This window comes from Lutra lutra, chromosome 6 (genome assembly GCF_902655055.1).
Source record: "Lutra lutra chromosome 6, mLutLut1.2, whole genome shotgun sequence".
In the NCBI taxonomy this organism is placed as follows: Eukaryota; Metazoa; Chordata; class Mammalia; order Carnivora; family Mustelidae; genus Lutra; species Lutra lutra.
This window is the reverse complement of record NC_062283.1, coordinates 30,166,289-30,190,439: the sequence shown is the minus strand read 5'-3', so window position 1 is coordinate 30,190,439 and position 24,151 is coordinate 30,166,289. Positions and strand designations below refer to the sequence as shown.

At 53.8% G+C, this 24,151-nt stretch overlaps 1 protein-coding gene across 1 annotated transcript in view; it reads left to right on the top strand.

Annotated features, from left to right (window-relative positions):
• Window positions 1-5,280: 5,280 nt before the first annotated feature.
• Window positions 5,281-24,151, top strand: part of TNXB (tenascin XB) — a 56,002-nt gene continuing 37,131 nt past the window's right edge. The window contains exons 1-7 of the mRNA XM_047731937.1: window positions 5,281-5,446; window positions 13,998-14,408; window positions 14,786-16,624; window positions 17,135-17,250; window positions 21,624-21,780; window positions 21,978-22,241; window positions 23,055-23,804. Coding sequence (XP_047587893.1) covers window positions 14,009-14,408; window positions 14,786-16,624; window positions 17,135-17,250; window positions 21,624-21,780; window positions 21,978-22,241; window positions 23,055-23,804 — 3,526 coding nt within the window. The 5' untranslated portion in view covers window positions 5,281-5,446; window positions 13,998-14,008. The remainder of the gene's footprint in view (window positions 5,447-13,997; window positions 14,409-14,785; window positions 16,625-17,134; window positions 17,251-21,623; window positions 21,781-21,977; window positions 22,242-23,054; window positions 23,805-24,151) is intronic.

Genomic DNA, 24,151 nt, shown 5'->3' with positions numbered 1-24,151 from the left:
GATGAGGGTGGGCTGTCTCATGGCGTGACAGCCCCGAGGATACAGATCCCTGGAATGTGTCTGAGTAAACAGGAAGGACAGAGGGCCCTACGCCCTTTGGGGTGAGCAGCCTCCCTGGGTCCCCTGCATTCTAGCAGGTTCTCCCTCCCTCCCCTTGATTTCCAGGACAAGCAGCTTGAACAAACAGCAGAGCTGGGGCCAGAGGGCTATAAGCCAGAAAGGAGGGGCCGCAGTGGAGAAGGGGGTGGTGTTTGGAGGGAAGCGGGCATGTTGAAGAACATCTTCTCGGCCCTAAACTGGGGGACACTGAGACTTGAGAGTCCTGTTGAAAGAAAAGGATGAGAACGGATCCGGCAGGAAAGGCTGTGTTTCTGATTAGGAGGAAGGGGGACAGGACAGAGGGTGAGGGGCCAAATATTACTCCACCTTGGGGGGATCCCGTCAGCAGCTCCTGTCCAGCAGTGCCTCAGGCCTGGCTCTGCAGGAGTGTCCTGGGTCAGCTAGAGGGTGTGGGCTGGGCCTGGGCTCAGTGCCCAGATGACTGGACAGGGGCCGCCCGGGCCACAAGCCCAGGCCTGAAGGAGGAGGGGAGAACCTCACGTGTCCAGCCAGGCTCCCCCACTCCCCATTACTCTGTTTGGGGTGAAAACAGACTGAGTAACTATGGCAACCTGGAACTAGGGCTCCCAGGAACTAGGCCTCTCCTCCCTCCAGAGCTCGGCCCTGGCTTCTAGGCCTTCCTGTCTCCATGTCCCTCGAGCCTCATCGAGGCAGTGAGCGCAAGGCCGAGGACTGGGGAGGCAAATCACCTGAGCTGGATTCTCTGCTTTACCTTTCATTAGTGGATGTCCTTGATGTGTAACTCAAACACTCTGGGTCTGAGATTCCTCACCAGTAGCATCAAATACTCCTGCATTCTTCTCAGGGTGGGTCCACAGTGCCTGGTTCATGAAAGGCACGCCTGTCCCTTGTCCCTTCCACCTGTCTACATTGCCCTTTTCTCCTCTTACTCCACTCTTACCCACCTGGCTTCATCACTGCCCCACCTTGCCATCACTCCCCCTGTCTCGATGGCAGTGCAGGGAAGTGCCTGAGGGCTGTCCCTGGCTGGGGGCCCTGGGGTGGGGCCTGCTGTTACCCCCACACCAAGTGACAAGGGACCACTGGCACTGATGTGAACTGGTAGTCGACTGTTGGCTGAGTTCGTGGAATGGGGAAAGGCGTGGGAGGGGCATGGAGCCAGGGGGTGCAAGGTGGGAAGGTGAAGGCAGGTCAGTGTCTGGCTGCTGCATTCAGCCCACGCAGATCCCAGGCCATAGCCCTATCCAAGGCCACCAGCCCCCGTCAGTTTGTGGCCATGGTCACTCCTGCACCTCCTGTTGTCCCCTCCTGTCCCGGGCCCACTCTATCTTTCTGTTGAGCTGCTTTCCTGCCTCAGGATCTGGCCTTTTGTTCCTCTTATCACTCCTAACCCATAGACCTATCACCTCTCCCACTTTGCTCTAGATTCCTCTCCTACTTCTCTTTGCCCTCCTTCTGGCCAGGAGTCCTCACCTTGTCTTTTGGACTCTAGTCTGTTCCTCGCTCCTTTTGTGTTTTGCCCTTCCTCCCCACTGCTTCACTCTCTTTTCCATTTATTATTTCTTGTTCTTCTCATCTCCTGCTGTTGACCCTGTGCTCAACTCCTCCCACTTCATGCCACCCCCTCCCCAGTTCCCTTTGCACTCCTTTGTCCACATTCCTGGTCCAGGACTTCCTCTCTTCTCCCCCGCTTTGGCCCTCTCCCTCTCTCTCCCTCTCCCTCCCTCTTCCCCACTCCAATCGCCTGTCCTCTTCCCAGCTGTGGGGGCCAGGACTGGAGAGCCTAATGTTTGCCTCATCGTTCTGCTATGGCTTCTGGATACAGCACATCTGGATTCCGGGGCCCAGATGTGTGGTTGCCACAGCGACCTCCGTCCCTCTGGTAAATATAGGCGCCCACCCGCCCCAGAGCAGAGAACAAAACAATTGTGTGACTTTCTTTTGTCACGAGATAGCAATGTCCTCCCTCCTCCCTTCTCCCCACACCCGTGACTCCAGGCAAAGGAAGTCTGAGGGGTCCAAACCCTTCCTTATGTGGCTTTGTTGCCCCCTTTCCAGTCCTAGCCTCTTGGTTCTCTCCCATCTCTCATCTCAGGCTGTCTCTTCTCTCCGAGTCCCCCCTCCCCACCATCTCCTTGGTAGTGGAATGTTGAGTCCCCCAGCTTAGACTTGGTGATTTCTTCTTACTTAATCTGCATAATAACTGGATACAGAAAAATGTTTTAAAGAGCCAGATCTTCTACCCTTCCTTCTCAAACAAGTTCTCCAAGGAGCCCCTTCATTCGTTTCTGCCCTAAGTCTTCCATCTTTCCAAGGCTGTTCCTGGGGGAAGACAGAGTATAGGCTTTGGAATCAGAAAGCCTGGGTTGAGGCCCACCTTCTCACCACCACTAGCAAAGTCCCTTGGACAGGTCACCTGATGTCTGTGATCCCCCATTTCCTCAGCCACAGAGTGGGATTAATCACATGCCTGCTTTCTGTTGGAAAGTGTTTTGTCAACGGAAGCCCAGTACAACTGTTTTCTCTCTTCCTCCGCTCTGGGACTGCTCCCTTGGATCACAGCCCCTGGCCTCTCCTTGTTCCTTCTCTTTTCCTTCAGGTCCTTGCCCTTAATTGCCCTCATTCTTCTTTCTGTTCCTTCCCTTCTCCTTGTCTTTCCCTTTCCTTCCCATCTATACCTTTTATCCTGGATCCTCCTAAGGTGAGGAAAGGAACAAGGAGGTTCATTCAAGGATGGAAGCCCAGAGCCGAAGACAGCTGGACTGAGGATTCTGAGACCAGCCAGAGCACGTGGACAGCTGTCAGCAACCCTGACCTATCTACCCATCACCCGAAACACCTCAGTGAAGGCCACCGGCTCTGCCCACTAGGCCTCCCTGCCTCCACGCCTGGGGCTCCTTCCAGACTCCCTTTCTGCATCCTTCTCACCCAGTCCTCTCACAGTTCGATAGTGATAAGCATTTATTAGGCACCTGTGCTAGGTCTGGTGATTTCCTGACAAGATGCAAACATATGTAAGATGGGAGCTTCTCCAAGAGCCTAAATCAAGGGGCTGAATCAAATTTTAGACAATGATGACCTCGGAACCTCAAATTATGTCTGTTAAGCTTCCAGTGGCTTCCTCAAGTGCCTTGTAACCTTGTAAATGTTTGCAATCCCACTCTCTTCTCTGAGAGTCTGTTATCCCTTCTGTCCCTTGCCGTGGACTTCCAAAACACCCCATGGCCATCCTTAGAGCTCTCACATCTCCAGGGTCCCCTGGCCACTCTGCGGGCCAAGTGTATTTATGGTGGCCATACTTAGTAAATAATAAAACCAAGATTAAGGCATAGGGCAAACAACAGATATGGCTGTGGGACATAATTACTGAAATCTAGGGATTTAAGATGAAATACATCCTATGTGCAGTCTGCTCTCCCTAAGAGATGCTGTTTCAGACCCTCCGTCACCCTTTCATGTGCTTTCCCCTCCCCACCCCCACCCCCGCCCCCCAGGATCAGAGGGAAGTTGTTACCTACTCCAGGCCCTGGGGGCTTTGGGCCAAGGCAGAGGAAGGAAGCTGAGCCCAGTTCCGTCCAAGATGCTGACTTCATCCTCCCCATCAAAGCCAGGAAAAAAACAGCCACACACACACCCAGACACACGGGGACACCCATGCGAGGGTCTATGCAAGCCTTTGCCCTCAGCCTCAGGTTGCTAACTGGGCGTATGGCCACCACACGCTGTGCCAGTGTGCCCTGACCCTGGAACAACATGGCCCTGCAACCAGGGGGATCCAGTCTAGGGCACAGACACCTGTATCCAACTCTCGTGGCAGACTCAGACACAGTTTCCTTCACGTCCCTTTCCCCATCACCTATGACAGGGCCAAGCCCTTCCCCGATGGTAAGGTTTGTAGCGGGGTAGCAAGGACTCTCCTCGTGAAACCTGGGGTGGGGATTCCTCAACCTAGGTATTTCCCTTCTGTGGCAAAAGTCTCTTCAGCCCCTGGTCAGGGTAGTGAGCAACCAAGGGAAATGGGGCCAGAGAAACAGCCAGAGTCCTTACATGTTGGTGTGCCTGCTGCCCTGTCCTCTGGTGTCAGTCTTCTTATCTCTGCCTGAGGTCAAAGTGGTTTCTTCCTCCAGCCCCTAATTCTCCTTCCCACTGCTGCTCCCCTGCAGGACCCAGACATTGACCCTGTTCCTCTGACTTCACCCTGCCATTCATATCCCCGTCCCCATATCTGCCTCTCACCTCTAGCCCTCTCCATCCCTAAGCCTCTCTCCTAAACCTCCTTCCTAACTTTCCGGCTTCCCTTCCCTGTCTCCCCTGAACCCCAACTTCCTTCCCAAGTCTTGTATATCCTGGTGTTCAGCAAAGCCCTTGCCTAGCCAGTACCCAAGCCTCATCTGCCATTTCTCTGGAATTTGCTGAGGTGCGAGAATGAAAAGGGGGAAGTGATCCCAAGCTGAGAACCGGCAGTGGACTGAGCAGAACAGATGGGGAGAGGCAATGCCTCTCAATGGGGACAGGGCAAATAGAAATAGAAGGGAGAAGGCTCAGGTGGGAACAATGGGACCAGGCAGGGATAGGTGGGGACAAGGAGTTCCAGAGAAGGCCGACGTTGGGGAGGGATTTGGGCTTGGGAAGGAGGTTTCCTTCCCCACCCCATCCCGCACTCTCTGCTCCACATTGCTGGGAGAGAATGGCAGGAAGAGAAAGAGCGGGTGCTGGGCAACAGGCAGGTGGGGCAAGATCAAGCTGGAGTGAAGTGGTGGGAGAGGAGGTGCCAGAGAAGGAGGAGGGAGAGGGGCTGGCCATGGGCAAGGGTGTTGTTCGAGAGGAGAACTTGGTGAGAGAGCAGGAGCATCAGGTAGGGAAACGGTGAGGGGAAAGGAGAAATGGCATAAGGGTGGGGGATGTCAAGTTGGGCAAACATTGGGATGGGAGGAAGAGTACAAATGGGACAGGGAAAGGATGCGGGAGGTAGGACCAGGGATTGTGGGGCAAGACGAAGGTATTGTGGGACTCAGTGATCCCAGACAGGGAGGGGAGGAGGGGTGGCATGCGATGACGTTGGGAGGGCCTGGCAGGGACTAGAGGGGTGGGAGGACCTGCCCTATCTCCGCTCCCCTCCCTGACCTCATGCTGGTCCTCCCCTTCTCCTCCCCCTGCTCACCGCAGGCTCCCTCCTTCTTGCTGTCGCTGCGGAGATCGACGGTTGGGTCGCAGCTCAGTGAGCCCCTGCTGCAGGAAACAAGCAAGGGGACCTCCAAGGAGCTCGGGCTGCGGAGGCACCATAGCCCTGCTCTATCTTGAGAACTCCCTTCCCAGGGTCAGGAACAGAGCAGGTGCAGAGGCACTGCAGTCGCCTGTTGCCCAGGTAAGGAACAGAGCTCTGGGAAGAACAAGGGAAGAGCTGGGAGCAACGGGGGCTCTATCATATCCCTACCCAAGCAGAGGTGTAGCGGGAGAGCTCGTAGGACAGCCTCACAGAGCAGACTTTCTGTTAGGACAGAGGAAATGGGACCTTGCACTGGGGACTAGACTGCCTGCGGAGAGTGTGTCTGGAGGGATGGGTCAGCATGTGGTGTGTGGGGGGGAGATGGGTGTGCGCACGTGGAGTGGGGGCTGTGGGTGCCAGGGTTTGGACAGGATCAGTGGGTGGCAGCAGGGTGGAGGTGGTTATCAGGAGGTAGGACTCAGATGTGGTCAGATGGGGGGAAAACCCCGGGCTAGAGGCTGAGCTAGGGGACAGCTGAAGCTCAGGAGGAAAGTGCTAGTGGAACCCCAAGTGCTCTGGTTGGAGCACCTGAGCTCCAGGAAGGTGCCAGAGGGAGCCTCTCAGCATGTGGGTTGCAGGGTCTGGGAGGGAGGTCTGGGGGTCTTAAGCCTTTAGGAAACGTTGAAATGGAGCAGAGTCAGGATTCCCAGGTCTGGGAAGGGCACAGAGCCTGCGGGGAAGATCCTAAAACTTGTTCTTGGCTGAGAGCTCTGCACCCATGACTCACGGTTCAGCGGGGTTGGGCTGACTGAGAGATGCCTCCAGGGGCACAGGGGCTCCGTCTTCCTTCGTCCCGTCCCTGTTCCAGGCTCTCCCTGCTTCTGTCCGTCTAAACCCACCCCCCCAACTACACGTGACACGCCCTGGGTGGGGTGGGCGGGCCCCTTATCTCGCCTGGAAAGAATTTAATGGCTTGGAAAGAACTGGAAATGGAACTGAGAGGAACTACTGGGAAGCAAGTCGGAAACACCGCAGCTGCCGCAGCTGCCGGCTGTCCGCTGTCCGCTTCCAGGCCCTGCCCACTTCCCCACACCCCTGGCTCCCTCCTCCCCACTCCTCTCTCTCTCTCTCCCTGCCTCCACTCCCTTGGGGCCCTGGCACCTCAGTTCCTCAAACTCCCTTTCCTTTGAGTCCTGATCACCCAGTGCAGCACCAGAACCTGCCTTGCTGTCCCTTATTGCCCCCTTAACTCTTCCACTGGGGGCCCAGAAATCCTTTCTCTTACTTTTTCAATTCCTCTGGCCCATTAGCTCCCCAGCATAAGGGACATCTGGATCCCCCAAATCTCTCCTTCTTGGCACCTCCTTACCTCCTGGTTCCAGCCCAATATGTGGAACCCTCCCTCATCTCCCTCCTTCTTCTCATGGTCCTGGAATCCTACTTTCAACCCTCATGTGGCAGGAGGGGCAGAGGGAGGCAGAGGGGTGGGGCCCAAATCCCCCATCTCTGGAACATCCCTCATGGAAGCCAGCCCTTCTCCACACCTCTTGGGACCAACAGTCCCTGATGAGCGAAGTGTCAAAGTTGGCCACCACATGAATACCAGGCAAGCTGAGTCACAGCTGGGATGATGCCCCCACCTCTGCCAGCCCTCCAAGTGTGGGGAAGATGCCAAGGGTGTGAGGCCACATTCCCCCTCTCCACTGCAGAAAGGAGCCCCAGACAGCCGTAGGGGGGTGATAAGGGGGAGATACAAGAGACATCCAAGTTCTTTCCTTTCCTAGTGCTGAGAGAAGAGGGGAATTCTTCCAAGAGTTGGAAGTGCGAAGCTGGAGGGGTGGCTGTGACAGGGCAGGAGGGGGGATGGGGAGGGAGACTCTGGGTCATGAACTATGGAGGCTACTCCTCTCCTCTCAGAACTGCCTCACTACTTTCCCAATTCTCTCCTTCCTGTTACAAAGACTCTCTTCCCCTCTGCCCCAACCTCGGGTAAGATGCAGGATCCAATGGCCGGGGTGGGTACCAGACAACTCGCAAAGACCCCCAGGGCTGTGGGGCACCAGGAATCTTCTGCTTCCCCCTGGGGAAGGGCTTCCTGTTTGGTTCTCCTCACTCCACCTATGTTCTCTGACTCACACACTGCCCTCTGAGAACCATGAGAAATCGACTTTCTTAGGCATCACCCTATGAATGCGTGTGGAGGAAACACGAAGAGGAGATTGTGTGTGTGTGTGTGTGTGTGTGTGTGTGTGTGTGTGTGCATGCGTGCGCACCTCCGCACACACGTGTGCCTGCAAAATGCAGGCTAATTTGGATGGATGTGTGTATCTGTGTACCAGTGTGTTCATATTTGTATTTGTGGATGAGCGCACACTTGGGTGTACTTGTATATGTCCGTGTACTTGTGTGCGCACACACCCCTTGGTTTGCATGGCCTTAGACACAGCATGAAAGTTTTTGAGGGTACCTCAGAGCTCACCTTATACCCAAGGCTACACTCCAAGCTGACGGGCTGAGGGGCCCAGGGGTGGAGTACTGCCTGCCTGCCAGACCTTTCTCCCTGGGCTTCTCCGGCCTCTTAGTGCGGAAATGCTCTTTCCCTGGCATCCAGCTTTCCTTCCGTCTCTCCTGGGCTGGTGGCTGTGTGATGGATGGCTGGTCGCCCTGAAACTCTTTTTTCCCAGACTCAGAGGAGAAGTTTCAGAGTAGCAAGCCAGGAAATGTGTGTGTGTGTGTGTGTGTGTGTGTGTGTGTGTGTGTGTGTGTGTGTGTTAGGTATCGTCCCTTCCCTCCTCACCAGTTAGTGTTTCCACACTTGCCCTGCCTTCCTCTCTCTGCCTCTCTGGTCCCAAAGAACTGGGCAACCACCCACACCTCTGCTTAGCCCTTCACCCCAACTGAACCCTCTACATTCCACTGCTCACCACAGCCCCCTGTCCTGGCTCACCCTGAACACGTTTCTAACCCTGGTCTCCCTATGCTCTCCAATCCTTGCCCCAAGGGGTCCCACGAACAAACACAGCTGGGCACCAGCCCCCAGATCAAGAAATAGGATATTTAGCACCTCAGAATTTCCCTGCCCCGCTCTGCCCCTGCTGTCACTACTCCTCCAGGAGCACCACACTTCTGACCTGTGACAGTACAGATTAACGTCATTTCTCCTCAGATTTCATATGCATAGGGTTTTTTAAAAGATTTTATTTGTTTATTTCAGGGAGGGAGAGAGAGAGAGCAAGCATGAGTGGGGGAGGGGGAGAGGAAGAACCAGACTCCCCTGCTGAGTTTGTTGGGTTTGTTCCCATTGCCTTATTTTATTTTGCTGTATGAATAAGCCACACTTCATTTCATCTATTACACTGATGTGAGACATTTGGGTGGTTCCCAGACTGGGGCTATTAAGAGTAGTACTGCTATGGTGGGTATATTGCTGAGGCTGGGATTGGTGGATCCGAGTGTTAGCATATAGCTCTGGTAAATTTGGGGGGATCATGCTCAACACTTTCCCAAAGTGCTTGTTCTATCTGGCCCTGCCAGAATCCACACCCAGCTTTCTCTCTAGCCTGGCTTCTGCCTGAGCTGCTGCTGCCTGAGCTGCTATTTCTGTCTAGCTTCCTGTCCCAGACACTGTCCGTGGTCCTAGCCCTGACCTTGGTCCTGTTCTTATTTCCAGCCCTGTTGCTAGTCCTCAGCTTAAATTAAACTTTTCATTCACTCATATGGTCAATATTTATCAAGCACCTAATACATGCTAGATGCAAGGATATGACAGCCAAGAAAAAAATCGAGTGCCATGCCTGCCCTCATGGACCTTACAGTCTAGTGCATAAGATTGAGTATGGGCAAGAAAGCATTAAAATAATCCCACCAATAAATATATAAGTATGAATTGTTATACATGCTACAAGTGGGAATTACATGACTCTTTTTAAAAAATCAGTCCTGTTACAGGGCTCTTTGATATAACATCTTGGGGTACCTGGTCAGGAAAGGTTCCCTGAAGAAGCAATGTGAGGCTGAGATAGAAGAGAAGAGGAGGCCATGAGGAAAGAGAAGAGCGTTTCACACAGAGGGAGCACCATATACAAAAGCCTAGGATTGGGAAGGGCGTGAGAGATGTAAGGTCCATGGGACTGGAGTGGAGAGAGGGAAGGAAGTATTGTGGGAGATGAAGTGGGAGAGGTCAGCAGGGGACAGATGATGTAGGACTGTTTGTCAGTGTTTGAAGGGGATTTAGAAGGGAGACACTGGAGAGATTTTAGGGGGAGTGGGACATCCTAGTTGCCTTTATGAGAATGTCAGGGGCAAGAGTAGAAGCAGAGGGACAAGCTAGGAGGCAAATGCAGTTGTGAAGCAAAAGCTAGGTGATGGCTTGAATTCTAACTCAAAGAGAAAAAGAGAAATAGGGAAATTAAAGAGATGTTTATGAGAAAGTAAGGGAAATATCACAAAATATGGTGGCATTGATGGGGGTTAGGTTCCTAGGTTGTAATGCTGGATGAATGGTGGGGCCGTGAGCTGCAGTGGAGAACACAGTGGAGGAGGGAAGGGGTACAGGAAGGGTGACCATGAGTTCATTTTCAGACATGTTGAATTTGAGGTGCCCAAGAAGAGTTGCCAAGTAGGTAGTTGTATACATCACTTGGAGTTAAGAGGAGATGACCAGGCTAGTTTATAAATTGGGATATAGTTTGGAAATTAAAATCCTGGGTCTGGGTGAAAGCACCTAGGTGAGTGACTAGAAAAGTAGGTCTCGACTTTAGCTGCACTTTACAATCTCCTGGGGTGCTTTTAAAAAATACTGGGTATAATTCAGTGCTTCCGTTACTCTAGGCACATTTCAGGTGTTTGAGATCCACATAGCCCTCCTCCTGGCTGCTGCACTGACAGCCAAATAGAAAAGGCTGTGAAATGGAAGATGTAGTCAGCGGTATCCAGCGATTTTTGAGACAGGTTAAGGAAGATGAAGACAAATGTCTCTCAGATTTTGTGACACTGAAATCTTTGGGCAAGCTTAGGGAGAGCTGTCTGATAGGTTGAAAGGAGTTGGGGAAGCCAGATGAGAGAGCACTGAGGTATGCATGGGATGGGATATGGGGAATTGAAACAGTGAGTACAGATAAATCTTTGACAACTGAAGCCATGAAGTAGAGGAGGGAAATATGTGCTGGCTGGAGGGAGTATGAGATTGGGGAAGGTTTGGTTGTTGCTGTTCAGGGAGAAAGGAAGAGAGAGAGCATGAGCACATGTGTGTGCATGAGGGAGGGGGAAGGGGCAGAGGGAGAGAGAGAATCTCCAGCAGACCCGAAGTGGGTTTTGATCTCACAACCCTAAGATCATGACCTGAACTGAAATCAGGAGTTGGATGCCTAACTGACTGAGCCACCAGGTGCCCTGTTGTTGTTTTTTTAAGATAATACTTTCATATTATGCAATACACAAATCTAAAGTATATAGCTCAATTAATCTTTGAATATGTATATGTCTGTTTAACCACCACCCAGATCAAAGTGCAAAATATTTCTAGTGATCCTGTCTTCTTTTTTTTTTTAAGATTTTATTTATTTATTTATTTGACAGAGAGAGATCACAAGTAGATGGAGAGGCAGGCAGAGAGAGAGGGAAGCAGGCTCCCCGCTGAGCAGAGAGCCCGATGCGGGACTCGATCCCAGGACCCTGAGATCATGACCTGAGCCGAAGGCAGCGGCTTAACCCACTGAGCCCACCCAGGCGCCCCTCCTGTCTTCTAATAGTAAAGATTAACTGCCTGTTTTTGCACTTCATGTAAATACCATCATTCACAAAGTTCTCTTTTTGCATCTGGTTTTGTTTGCTAGCATTGCGTATATGAAATCGTCTGTTATTACATGTAGCAAGAGGTTGTTTTCATTACTGTGTTTCATTGTGTGATCATGCCACAATTTATCTGTTCTACTATTAATAAAACTTGTTTCATTTGGCTAATATGAAAAAAAATCTCATTAACATTCTTGTACATATCTTTGGAGAATATATGCAGTCATTTCTGTTGGATATTTACCAAGAAGTGGAATTGCTGGGTTATGGAATTGCTTTGTAGATACTGCCTAACAGTTTTCCAAAGAGGTTACACTAATTTATGTTCCTGCTTGCAATTCAGGAGAGTTCCAGTTGCTTCACATTCTTGCCAATATCAAGCAACAACATCTTTAATTTTAGCCATTCTAATGACGATATAATGGCATCTTGTTATGGTTTTAATTTGCATTTCCCTGGTTACTAGTTTTGTTATACACCTATATATGTTTGTTTTCCGTATGTTTATTGGTCCTTTGAATATATTCTTTCCTAGAGTAACTGTTTAAGACTTTTGTCAATTTAAAACACTGGGTTGCCTGTTTTTTTTTTTTTTTTTTTTTTTTTAGATTTTATTTATTTATTTGACAGAGAGAGAGACAGTGAAAGAGGGAACACAAGTAGGGGCACAAGGAGAGGGAGAAGCAGGCTTCCAGCTGAGCATGGAGCAGGGCGCCAGGGCTAGATGGCAGAACCCTGGGATCATGACCTGAGCCCAGGTCAGATGCTTAATGACTGAGCAACACAAGCACCCCTGAGCTGCCTGTCTTGTTTTTTTTTTTTTTTTTCCTTTTTAAAAAAATTTTATTTATTTTTAAAATTTCTTTTCAGTGTTCCAGAGTTCATTATTTATGCACCACACCCAGAGCTCCTTGCAATACGTGCCCTCCATAATACCCACTACCAGGCTTACCCAACCTCCCACCCCCATCCCCCAAAACCCTCAGATTGTTTTTCAGAGTCCATGGTCTCTCATGGTTCATCTCCCACTCCAATTTCTTCCAACTCCCTTCTCCTCTTGCCTGTCTTGTTTTTGTTTGTTGTTTTGTTTTGCAGGGGTTTCTTATTTTAGATTTTGATCCTCTCTCTCACTCTCAATCAATATCTATCTCTATCTCTCTCCCTACCTCCCAGCATTTCTCATACATCTTATCCCAGGTATGACTTGTATTCTTATTCTCTAAGTGGTGTCTCTAGATGACCAGAAGTGATCAATTTAATGAGTCCTAATGTATCCATCTCTTTTTTATGGTTAAGTTTTGTGTAAAATCTTTCATGGTTAAATTTTATGTGGTTATGTTTTAAGAAATATTTGCTTACTCTAAGGTTGTAAAAATATCTCCTATTTTTCTTCTATATGATATTTTTCTGAAAGGTATTGCTTGGCCTTTCATAACTAGGTCCATTAGATTTACTTCAAATCAATTTCTATATGTAGACATAAGGCAGGAATAATTTTTTTTTCATTTGGATCTTTCCTCATTTATCAAAAAGAGCATCCGTTTTCTTTTCTTTTCTTTCTTTTTTTTTTTTTTTAGTTTTATAGTAAGTTGTTTTTTTGTAATTTCATTAACAGATAATGTATTATTTGCTTCAGGGGTACAGGTCTGCAAATCATCAGTCTTACACAATTCACATCACTCACCATAGCACATACCCTCCCCAATGTCCATAACCCAGCCACCCTACCCCTCCCATCCCCCACCCCTCCAGCAACCCTCAGTTTGTTTCCTGAGATTAAGAGTCTCTCATGGTTTGTCTCCCTCCCTGGTCCCATCTTGTTTCATTTTTTCCCTCCCTACCGTCCACAACACCCTGTCCTGCCTCTCAAATTTTTCATATCAGAGAGATCATATGATAATTGTCTTTCTCTGGTTGACTTATTATACTTATACCCTCTAGTTCCATCCACGTTGTTGCAAGCATCCATTTTCTTTTTAGTTGCAGTGCCACCTTTGTCATTTTATCAGGTGACCACACATGTGTGGGTCTATATCTGGACACTATTCTGTTCTATTTATCTATCCTTGCACCTTTATCAGTTTCGATATTTGGTAATGTAAGCACTGAGGAAGAAGGATTTTCCCAAACAACAGGAGATACTTGAGCTCCTATAAAAGCTGACAGAAGATTTAGTGGAGAGTAAGGGATTGAATAAAAGAGAGAGAGAGGATAGTCTTCACCTAAGAAGCCAGTAGGAGCTGGATGGCAGGTGCTTGCGGAAGGATTGGCTTTGTACACTCATCTGCTAATCTGTTCAACAAGAAGGTGTTGGGCAGCCCCTGTGTGTCAGACACGGGCATACAGCAGTGCCAGGACAGACGAGGTCCCTGTTCTCACATTGGTAGTGGGAGAAAGAGAATAGACAAGGACCCACAGGAACAGGTGATTCACGCAACAGTAAATGCCATGAAGAACATGGGCAGGATACTGCCACAGAGTAATGGAAGTCCATTCCCACTGGGCACCAGGGAAGGTCTTGGGATGTAAGACATGTGAGGTCGCATTTAAACCAAGACGGAGCCAGTCATGAAGAGCATCCCAGACAGAACATACAGCTAAAAGGCCCTTAGACTAATGTAAGCTTGTAATATCTGTAGAACAAACAAAAGACCAGTGTGGATGGAAAAATAGAGACAAAAAAGTGGGAGGGGGCAGGGAGCTGGGTAATCAAATGACATCAGAAAGCAAGGTAGAGACCAAATTGGCCCAAGGAGGCTATCCCTTAAGTTTGGGCTGAATGTGGAGTTTCCCATGCATAGGAGTTGGTAGATTAGTTATGGGTGGTGGAACTGTGGGTGTGTATATTGGGGGAGGTGGGGAGCTATCTTGTCTCCTTCTCCGTGAAGCTGCTCACATGTGCCCTCTCTCCCTGCAGCCTCCTGAGTGATGCCAGCCCAACGGTTCCTAATCTCCAGACTGGCCCTGTTGGTACTGCTGGGCACAGTCAGAGCAGGCCCTTTCTCTCCACGGTCCAATGTGACACTCCCAGCCCCTCGGCCTCCTCCCCAGCCAGGGGGCCGCACAGTGGAGCCCGTTGGGGGAAGCCCCTCTTCTCGGCTTTATGAACACACCGTGGAAGGAGGGGAGAAGCAGGTGGTTTTTACCCACCGAATCAACCTGCCGCCTTCAGCCGGCTGTGGTTGTCCCCCGGGCATGGAGCCCCCTGTTCCTGCTTCAGAGGTACAGGCCTTGAAGGTCCGGCTAGAGATCCTGGAGGAGCTGGTGAAGGGGCTCAAGGAACAGTGCACTGGGGGATGTTGTCCCGCTGCAGCCCAGGCTGGCACAGGTGGGTAGATGAGGGGAGAGGGCACCAAAAAAGAGGAAGGTGGGGAAGTGGTTCAGGTTTAGGTGGGCATCACTAGTCCATAAAGGACCTTGGTATGAATTAGAAAAAGCATCTCTTCTTTCCCTTTGGGGGTGGAGAGTGCAGCCCCCAAACTCAAAGAGAGAAGTCACTAGGCTCTGTGTCAGCACTTCCCTCCCCTGTCCCCAAGCATATGCTAGGGCCTTGGGAGGCCACACATATTGACTAAACATACCTAGAAACAAAGATGACCTTATGAAATGAGCTCGGCCATGCTGGAGGGGCTAATGCAGGGGAGCACCGCATGGGCTTCTTCCCCCTCCCCAGAGAGACTGAGTCCTGACTCCCTCTTACTCCAGGCCAGACAGATGTCCGCAGCCTCTGCAGTCTCCATGGCGTGTTTGACCTGAGCCGCTGTGCCTGCTCCTGCGAGCCAGGCTGGGGTGGGCCCACCTGCTCAGACCCCACAGGCGCTGGGGTGCCCCCCTCCACCCCACCCTCAGTCTCCGGGTCCTGCCCAGATGACTGCAACGATCAGGGTCGCTGTGTCCGCGGGCGCTGCGTGTGCTTCCCTGGTTACAGCGGCCCCAGCTGTGGCTGGCCCTCCTGCCCCAGGGACTGCAACGGCCGTGGGCGCTGCGTGCAAGGCGTATGCGTGTGCCGCGCGGGCTTCTCCGGGGACGACTGCAGCCAGCGCTCCTGCCCCCGGGGCTGCAGCCAGAGGGGGCGCTGCGAGGACGGGCGCTGCGTGTGCGACCCCGGCTACACTGGCGAAGACTGTGGGAAGAGGAGCTGCCCCCGGGGCTGTAGCCAGAGGGGGCGCTGCGAGAACGGACGCTGCGTGTGCGACCCCGGCTACACTGGCGACGACTGCGGGGTGAGGAGCTGCCCACGGGGGTGCAGTCAGAGGGGGCGCTGCGAGGACGGGCGCTGCGTGTGCGACCCCGGCTACACCGGCGACGACTGCGGCTCGCGGAGCTGCCCGTGGGACTGTGGCGAGGGCGGACGCTGCGTGGACGGCCGCTGCGTGTGCTGGCCCGGGTACGCGGGTGAGGACTGCAGCACCCGGACGTGCCCGCGGGACTGCCGGGGCCGCGGGCGCTGCGAGGACGGCGAGTGCATCTGCGACTCAGGGTACAGCGGGGACGACTGTGGAGTGCGCAGCTGCCCAGGCGACTGCAACCAAAGGGGCCACTGCGAGGACGGCCGCTGCGTGTGCTGGCCAGGGTACACGGGGCCCGACTGCGGCTCGCGCGCCTGCCCCCGCGACTGTCGGGGCCGCGGGCGCTGCGAGAACGGCGTCTGCGTGTGCAACGCGGGCTATAGCGGCGAGGACTGCGGCGTGCGCAGCTGTCCCGGGGACTGTCGCGGCCGGGGCCGTTGCGAGAGTGGCCGCTGCGTGTGTTGGCCTGGGTACACAGGTCGGGACTGCGGCACGCGCGCCTGCCCTGGCGACTGTCGTGGGCGCGGGCGCTGCGTGGACGGCCGCTGCGTGTGCAACCCCGGCTTCGCGGGCGAGGACTGCGGGAGCCGTCGGTGCCCTGGGGACTGCCGCGGGCGGGGCCGCTGCGAGGATGGCGTGTGCGTGTGCAACGCGGGCTACGAGGGAGAGGACTGTGGCGTGCGCAGCTGCCCAGGAGGTTGCCACGGCCGCGGCCAGTGCCACGACGGGCGCTGCTTGTGTGACGATGACTACTCGGGCGAGGACTGCAGCATAAGGCGGTGCCCCCGCGACTGCAGTCAGCATGGCGTGTGCCAGGACGGCGTGTGCACCTGCTGGGAGGGCTACGCCGGCGAGGACTGTGGCCTCCGTACCTGCCCCTCCAACTGCCACCAGCGCGGCCGCTGCGAGGATGGGCGCTGCGTGTGCAACTCAGGCTACACCGGCCCCTCCTGCGCTACCCGCACCTGCCCAGCGGATTGCTGGGGCCGGGGGCGCTGTGTGCAGGGAGTGTGCGTGTGCCACGTGGGCTATAGCGGCGAGGACTGTGGGCAGGAAGAGCCTCCCGCCAGCGCCTGCCCTGGGGGCTGTGGGCCCCGGGAACTGTGCCGCGCTGGCCAGTGTGTATGCGTCGAGGGCTTTCAAGGACCTGACTGCGCCATTCAGACGTGCCCCGGGGACTGCCGTGGCAGGGGAGAGTGTCGTGAGGGCAGCTGCGTCTGTCAAGATGGTTATGCAGGGGAGGACTGCGGGGAAGGTGAGCAAGCAGCCTTCCCCAATACCCTGGGTCAGGGCCTGGGAACCAGAGCCAGTGGGAAGGCCTGAGCGGGAGGCCTAGGAGCCCAGGCACCGGGAGAAAGAGGGAAGGAGGTGAATTATTGAACAGTGGGCGGAGGGGGAGGGATGTTTGTGTGGAGGGGGGCAGTCCAAGGAGCCAGAGAGCCGGTGTCCACTAGGGGCAGCAGAACCCTGGGGGGCATGCCAGCAGGCAGGCTCTGCTTTCAGATCTCTGATGAGCAGCTTGGGGGCTCCTTTAGTTGCTTTTCCGAAGATTCTGTGTTTCTGGAGATGGCAGTTGAGGGGGGGAGGTGAAGGAGACCCCAGGGCCTGTTCAGGCCTCTGCCAGTTTTGCATCACCTCCAGAGAGGAGCAGAAACTGGGATCAATCTTGCGGTATGGTCTGAGTACTGGGGCCTCTGATGGTAGGGGTGGGGGATGAGGGCTGCCTTGGGCTAACCATATCTCGGTATCTCATTCTCCTGGACAGAGGTTCCAGCCATTGAGGGCATAAGGATGCATCTCCTAGAGGAGACAACGGTTCGGACAGAGTGGACCAGGGCTCCTGGCACTGTGGATGCCTACGAAATTCAGTTCATTCCCACGGTGAGAGCTAAGCTGCAGGAAGTTGAGTGGGCTGGACTCAGAGGGGAGAGAGTGCTCACCTCAAGCCGGAAGTTCTGGGTAGTCAGTGGCCGAGTCCAGACTGGCTAGACTCCTGAAGCTGCTGTGAAGGCCTCCTCATCCCACCCCACACTGGGTCCAGAAGGCCTGTACAGCATCAGTTCACGGCTGCTGGAATGACCTCTGGTGACCGTGAGCTCTGTCCGTCCTGAGGCTGTCCAGTCTGTTTCTGGTCATCACTGGTAGTTCTTTCTACCATCTAGAGCTGCCCCATTCTACATCTGTCCATTGGCCCTAGGTGGGCCCCCACCAGCGTCAGAATGTCGCCTTTGCTTTCCCCCACAGCTTCCACCACAGGCTTTCAGGTATTTGGAGACATCGGCCATCACCACACTCTTCGTTCTCTCCAGACCAACTCCCCTGCTCTCTTCACCCCTTTTCCCTAAGGCTTTGTTCTCTGAATTCTTCACTTCCTGGGTTCCCTCCTCTAGTGCCTCATGCTTTTTGCATTTGCCTCCAAAATGTGAGGGCAGACAGGAGTCCAGTAGTTCTCCTGGCTAACTCAGGAGAGCCTGGCAGTTCTCAGAGTTGATGTGTATTAACTTGTGGTCACAAAAACTGTGAGCTGTTTTGATCATATTTATTTTTTTAAGTAACTTTTATTATAAAAGTTATATAGGCTTAGTATAGACACTTTAGAAAATATAAACGAGGAAAAGAGAAAGAAAAAAAAGAAAGAAAAAAGATGACATTGAACTGTGTACACTTTTTTAGCCTAAATATAGGCCTTTGCATGTGGCTCTGTTCAGTGTTATCTCTTTTGGTTTAGGCCAAGCTGTCTAGGCTGTTGCAATAATTTAAGTCTGTAAACTGGTTCTCCTGCCTCTATGTCATCAGTGCACTGCAAAGCATTCTCTGTGTCTCCTTCCAAATCGCTTTTAAAATATTTGGGAGTACCCGAAGGACAAAGCCTTGTGGCCTCTCACTAGAGGCCCCCTTTTATGCAGATTGGGCTTTTATGATATGTTTGGCCTCCCAGTTCCCAATCATATGACATTTCTACTGTCTAACTCATGTTTTCTTGAATCTTCACATAAACATCACAGCTGATCTCCAAAACTCTGGAAGAATGAATAACTCCCAGGGCCTAAACCCTAGGAGGGCTCTAGGACAGAAGGAACAGCTCAGAGGTGCTGGCTGCCATCCCCACGCTAACTGGCCTGGTCATGCCAAGTCTTCTTATTAGAGCCCTAAGACCAGACCCCTACTAGGCTCTGTCTCTCCTCACTGGCTGGGAGAAGCAGAGGCAGAAGTCCCTACTTTGCAGCACAACCAATAGAGCTTGGGTTTTTTCCTTCTGTTAAAAAAAGTTGTTTTTTGTTATAAAAATAATTTAATCACAAGACAAGAATTTGGCAACTAGAGAAAAAAACAAATAATTCTTGGCTGCTTCACACTAAAACAAGCACTGTTAACATTTTTAAGTGTTTCTCCCACTCTCTTCTTCTGTGTGTATATTATTGACATAGTTCTGATCTTGAGAGGTTGGGACTTTTAAAAGGAACTTTCCTAAGAAACTTCAGGGAAAAAAGAATTAAAATAAACACTTGGGAGAGAAAGAGCATGCAAGGCAGCATTGTCCTCTGCTCTTAGTAGATAGGAACCCAACCTTGGGTGTTTTCAAGCAGTGGGTCTTCCCAGCCGAAGTCCTAGGCTTCCTCCCTCTCCAGGTGCCAGGTGTGGGTCTAGTTGACCTGTGCCCAGCTCAGCTTATCTCTGGGTATGAGCCTCTGTCACATCTGGGTTCTCTTTGAACCCGAATGTGGAAAACACCCCTGTAAGATAGGACCCCAGACAGCTCTCTTGCACTGCACCTTAGCCTGTGCTACTGGCCCTCCGACAGCTTTCTAAGCTTTCTGTGGCTGGCCCCTGGGATCGTGCCTCCTGTCCTGGCCAGCGCTCTCTGTCCATTTCTGCTGGCACAGAGTTTATCGGTAGCTGGCTGTCCTCTGGCACTGCCATCTTCTCAGAAACCTATCTCCACCTAACCCTTTCCCTTTTCCAGAAGGATTTCTGTCTCAAAGCCCAGCCCTTTGCTGTTCCTGGCAAAGGGACACACCTAGTCACTGGAATGCTCTTCAGAACACGGAAGAGGAACATTCCTCCTTCTCCCTGCATACGTGGCATGGCTACTGTGACTCAGTGGTTCTCAAAGCGTATTCCCTGCACCTGCAGCATGGGATTCACCTGGAAGCTTGTTACACATGCAGACCTCAGGACTCCAGCCCGAGCTACTGAATTAGGAGCTCTGTGACTGGAGCCCAGTAACCTGCACTGTAACAAGTCCTCCAGGGGATTCTGCTACACCAGAAGCCTGAGGACCACTCAGTCAAGGAATGTTGCTATTTTGCAAAAAGTCTGGTTCCTCTCTGAATGTGAGAGGAAGCAAAAGGTAACTGAGGGTCAGTTGAAGAGGAGGATCAGGCACTCTGCAGCCTAGAACCTGGGCTGTGCCACGCTTTCACTGGGACACAAGACCTCGTAGCCCCAGAAAAGTTTGTGTTTGGGGTCTGGTCTGAAAGAGGGAGGAGGGTGTGGTAAGCTCCAGAGCCCAACCAAGATGGTGCCCCCACATGTAACCATGACACTGGTATGGAGAACGGGGTTAGAAACTTACCAAGGATAATCGGTGAAGCGGTTGAGCTGTCAGCAAGGGGAGCCAGCATCTGCCTAGAGAACCTGTCTCAGACCAGACAGACGACAAATGTGGGACTTTGAGGGATTTGTTCCCAAATGGATCTTAGGAGGGAATAAGAGGTGTCTAAAAGGCTCATGTACGTGGTCTGAGGGAGAAGGAGAACTCAAGATGGGCTTGTCTCCCTGGAAGGACCAGACATCATCAGGGACCACCCAAGGGATGTGTATGTGGCGGTGGGGCGGGGGGTAATTATGTGTGTCAGGTTGGGTTGGGGGCATAGGGGAGAGAGAACGAAAGAGAAAGTCCTGGCAAGGATGAGGACTTCACAGGCCTTCAGTTGAGACTCCTAGGCTGGACTGTTCTAGGGCAGGGTGAGTAGGAGAGGAAGAGGGGGCCTGTGTGCCCAGGAAAACTTTTCAACCAACAGAACTCTGACAAAGCTTTATTTCATCCTCAAGTCTACGTGGCCTCTCATCTGGTTTTATACTTTGGTATTTACTGTGTTGATTTCCCCACAATTTTCTTGGTTTAGGAGAGTACCTTTTGAAATTTCCAATCCTACTTGGCTGAATGGAGGTGTCCCCATCACGGCCAACATAGCTAAGCAGAACAGAGCGTCCTTATTAGCTGTCCTAGCTAGACAGCCCAGTGAAATTCAGGGCAGTTAGACTGCTCGCAAATGTCCATTCCTCCTATTTCCCAGTGGCTGGCCCTCGAAGAAGACCCTGCCTGGAGCAGAGGCTGGCATATTCTTGGTGGGGTCACCATGGATAAATCATAATACCTTCGATGTGCCCTTGGAGGGTAGTCATTTGCTCACAGGCGTGTATGGCTCAGAGATTTGGGGAGGGATCCGAGGCACCTTAAGATGTGGCCATACATTTAGCTACTAGAACATGAGCTGAGGCAGGACCTTCTTTCATCATGCCTAGCATGATGCCAGGTACAAAACTGGGAAACATATTTGTGAGGCTTAGAGCAGATAGGCTTTGTTTTTGAGGGGCCTGCAGCCCTGCTCAGGAGACAAGAGACGTGCCTAAAGGGAAATGTCATGAACAGGGGTCACACCCACATTACCAGCCAGGGGCAGGGTCTGTGGGGGAGGAAGTGAGACTGGGAAGGTGCGTCCCTCAGTGACGTCATCTCTTGTGACAGGAGTGGCCTTGGGAGGCAAGGTGGGCAGAGTTGCATGGGGAAAGCCCAGGGGAGGATCCTGGCGTGTGATGGGCAGATTTGGACAAACAGCTGATGAACCAGCTTAAAAGGTAGCTCCTGTGAGAGGAGGCTGTGAGGTCACACTGCCTGGAGGGTCGAATCCCTGCCACGTTCTTGGTGGTGGGGACCTTGGGCAAGTTACTTAATCCTTTTGTACCTCAGTTTCTTCATCTGTCCAATGGGAATAGCATGACCTCCTTCATAAGGTTCTTTTGAGGATTAAGTGAGTTCATATGTGTAAGTTGCCTAGTCCAGCATGTGGTAGATACTGAATGTTTTAGATGTTTTTGCTGCTACTGTCCATGCTCTCCAACTGTATAGGGACCAGCTCCGCACAGCTCCATGTGGACAGCAACTGGAATTGGAGAGAGAAGACATAGGGAGACTGGGTAGTGGGGGTGAGATAACGAGCCCTGATCCACTTGGTGCTCCTTTCTTGCAGACGGAGGGGGTGAGCCCCCCATTCACAGCACGGGTACCCAGCTCTGCCTCAGCCTATGACCAGAGAGGACTGGCGCCCGGTCAGGAGTACCAGGTCACAGTCCGTGCCCTTCGAGGGACTAGCTGGGGCCCTCCTGCCTCTAACACCATCACCACCAGTGAGAGCTGGGGCTGTGGGCGGGGTGCTGGTTGGAGATCTGGATTTGAGGGTGGGGGCTAGGAATCTGCCCCGCCCCTGTCCCAACCCCAGGAAGGCAGAAGGGAGTGGTGGGGTAGGGACAGAGCTCTTAGAGGGAAAGCTGGTGACTGAGGACCAGACTCCCCCCTGACCCCCTCATCTCTCTGATCTGGCTAGTGATTGATGGCCCACAAGACCTCCGGGTGGTGGCTGTGACACCAACCACACTGGAGCTCAGCTGGCTGCGACCCCAGGCAGAAGTGGACCGATTCGTGGTGTCCTATGTCAGCGCTGGCAACCAGAGGGTGCGGCTGGAAGTGCCCCCGGAGGCGGATGGGACAGTGCTGACTGACCTGATGCCAGGCGTGGAATATGTAGTGACCGTCACGGCGGAGCGGGGCCGGGCAGTAAGCTACCCGGCTTCTGTCAGAGCCAACACAGGTATGGCTGGCCAGGCTTAGCCAAGGCGCCGTTTCTCTGTACAGCCGCCCCTTCCTTGGGGGCCCATGTCTAGGGTTCACAGTCTCCTCTGAACGAGCCTTGGTGGGATGTGTTGGAAAGCACCTGCTGGGGCCTTGCTGTGTGATGGCTGCCCTGGTACCTTGGGGACTTGGGAGTCTTGCAGGAAGGCTGCGGGCTGGACCACAGGAGGAGCTGCCCCTGCCCCTCTGCCCCCAGAGAAGCAGGAAATAGGAGAGGCTGTCTGACCCACCAGCTGGGGCGGCAGGCGCTTGAAACAGGCACTGGGACAGCCCTGTGTTCACGGTGGTGGTCAGCCCTCGTAGGGACTGGAATCAGGCAGAGCAGAGATCGGCGTTGCTGGGCACTGTAGATTGGGGGGGTGGGGTTGGGGAAGTTAGGTCTCAGAGCAGTGATTTTCCACTAATCCTCAAGGTCTCTTAACAGATGGATATTTATTTTCTTTTCCTGTGACAGAGTGACGCCCACCTCGCAGTAGCTCACATTCTCTCCTCCCACTCCCCTTTCTCTCCTTCAGACACAGGGCCCCACCTGCTGGCTTCTCTCTTCTTTCTAGGGCACCAACAGTGGCGGGCTTGGAGGGTGAGCGGGGAGGGGCTCCCGGGACACTGACTCCTTTCTCTGGTTCTCTTTCCAGGTGGGGTTGGGGCACAGGCGAGAGGCCTCTGGCTCCCGCGGGGCGGGGGCGGGGGCAGGGGGGCGGAGGGAGGGGCTGCCGTGGGGAGGGGCTGCCACTGACCTGCTCTCCCCTTCCCCCTTTTTTGCCCCCGGCAGCACCAGGCCACTACAGTTACCCGGAGGTGCGCCCCCCAGCCCCGTCCCCCAAGCCCCGTCCCCGGCCAACTCCGGCCCCGCGCCCCCCGCGCCCCGCACGCCCCGCTCGGCCCTCGCGGCCCGCAGAGGAGGGCGAGGAGGAGCCTGGGCCTGGGCCTAGCCTGCCGCAGCCCCCTCGGCGGGCGTGGGGCAACCTGACGGGCGAGCTGGGCCGCTTCCGCGGCACTGTGCAAGACCTGGAGCGCCACCTGAGGGCTCATGGCTACCCACTGCGGGCCAACCAGACCTACGCGTCCGTGGCGCGCCACATCCACGAGTACTTGCAGCGGCGTCGGGCCGCCGCCGCCCCCGTCGGCCCCCCCGCCCCCTCGCCCCGCCGCCCCCACCCCACCGCCAGCCCCGACCCCGGCACCTGGAAGCGGGACTCCAACCAGGGCATCTACGGCCTCTCGCCCGAAGGCGTCGACCGGGTGGCCGCGCCCCGCCACCCCAAGCCCGAGGTGCTGGGCAGTTCTGCCGACGGCTCACTACTGGTGTCCCTTGACGGGCTCCGCGGCCACTTCGAGCGCGTGGTGCTGCGCTGGCGGCCCCAGCCGCCGGCAGAGGGCCCTGGCGGGGAGCTGACTGTGCCGGGCACCACGCGCACCGTCAGCCTACCTGACCTCAGGCCCGGCACCACCTACCACGTGGAGGTCCACGGGGTGCGGGCAGGGCAGACCTCCAAGTCCTACGCCTTCATCACCACCACAGGTAGCATGGGCTGGGGCCATGGGATCACCCATCCCCTGCCCAGCCTCGCCTGCCATTGGAGTCTGCATCCAAGAGGGCCTCCCACCGCCTCACTGCTCAGACCACCACTCCACCCCCACCACACCTCTTGGTCTAGGCTCCAGGGGACCCCAGCACAAAGCATGCCCTCCTGTGTCTCTAGAAGCCATCTCCACCCCAGGGGCCTCAGGGATACAGGGCCAAGGAGAGCTGGTCTTTAGCATTCCCCAGACACTTTGCGGGATTGCCATCCTGGGCAGTGGAAGGGACTTTGGGGGAAGGAGGTGGGTCTACGAAAATTCACAGGAGCAGTGTGAGTGGGGCACCCA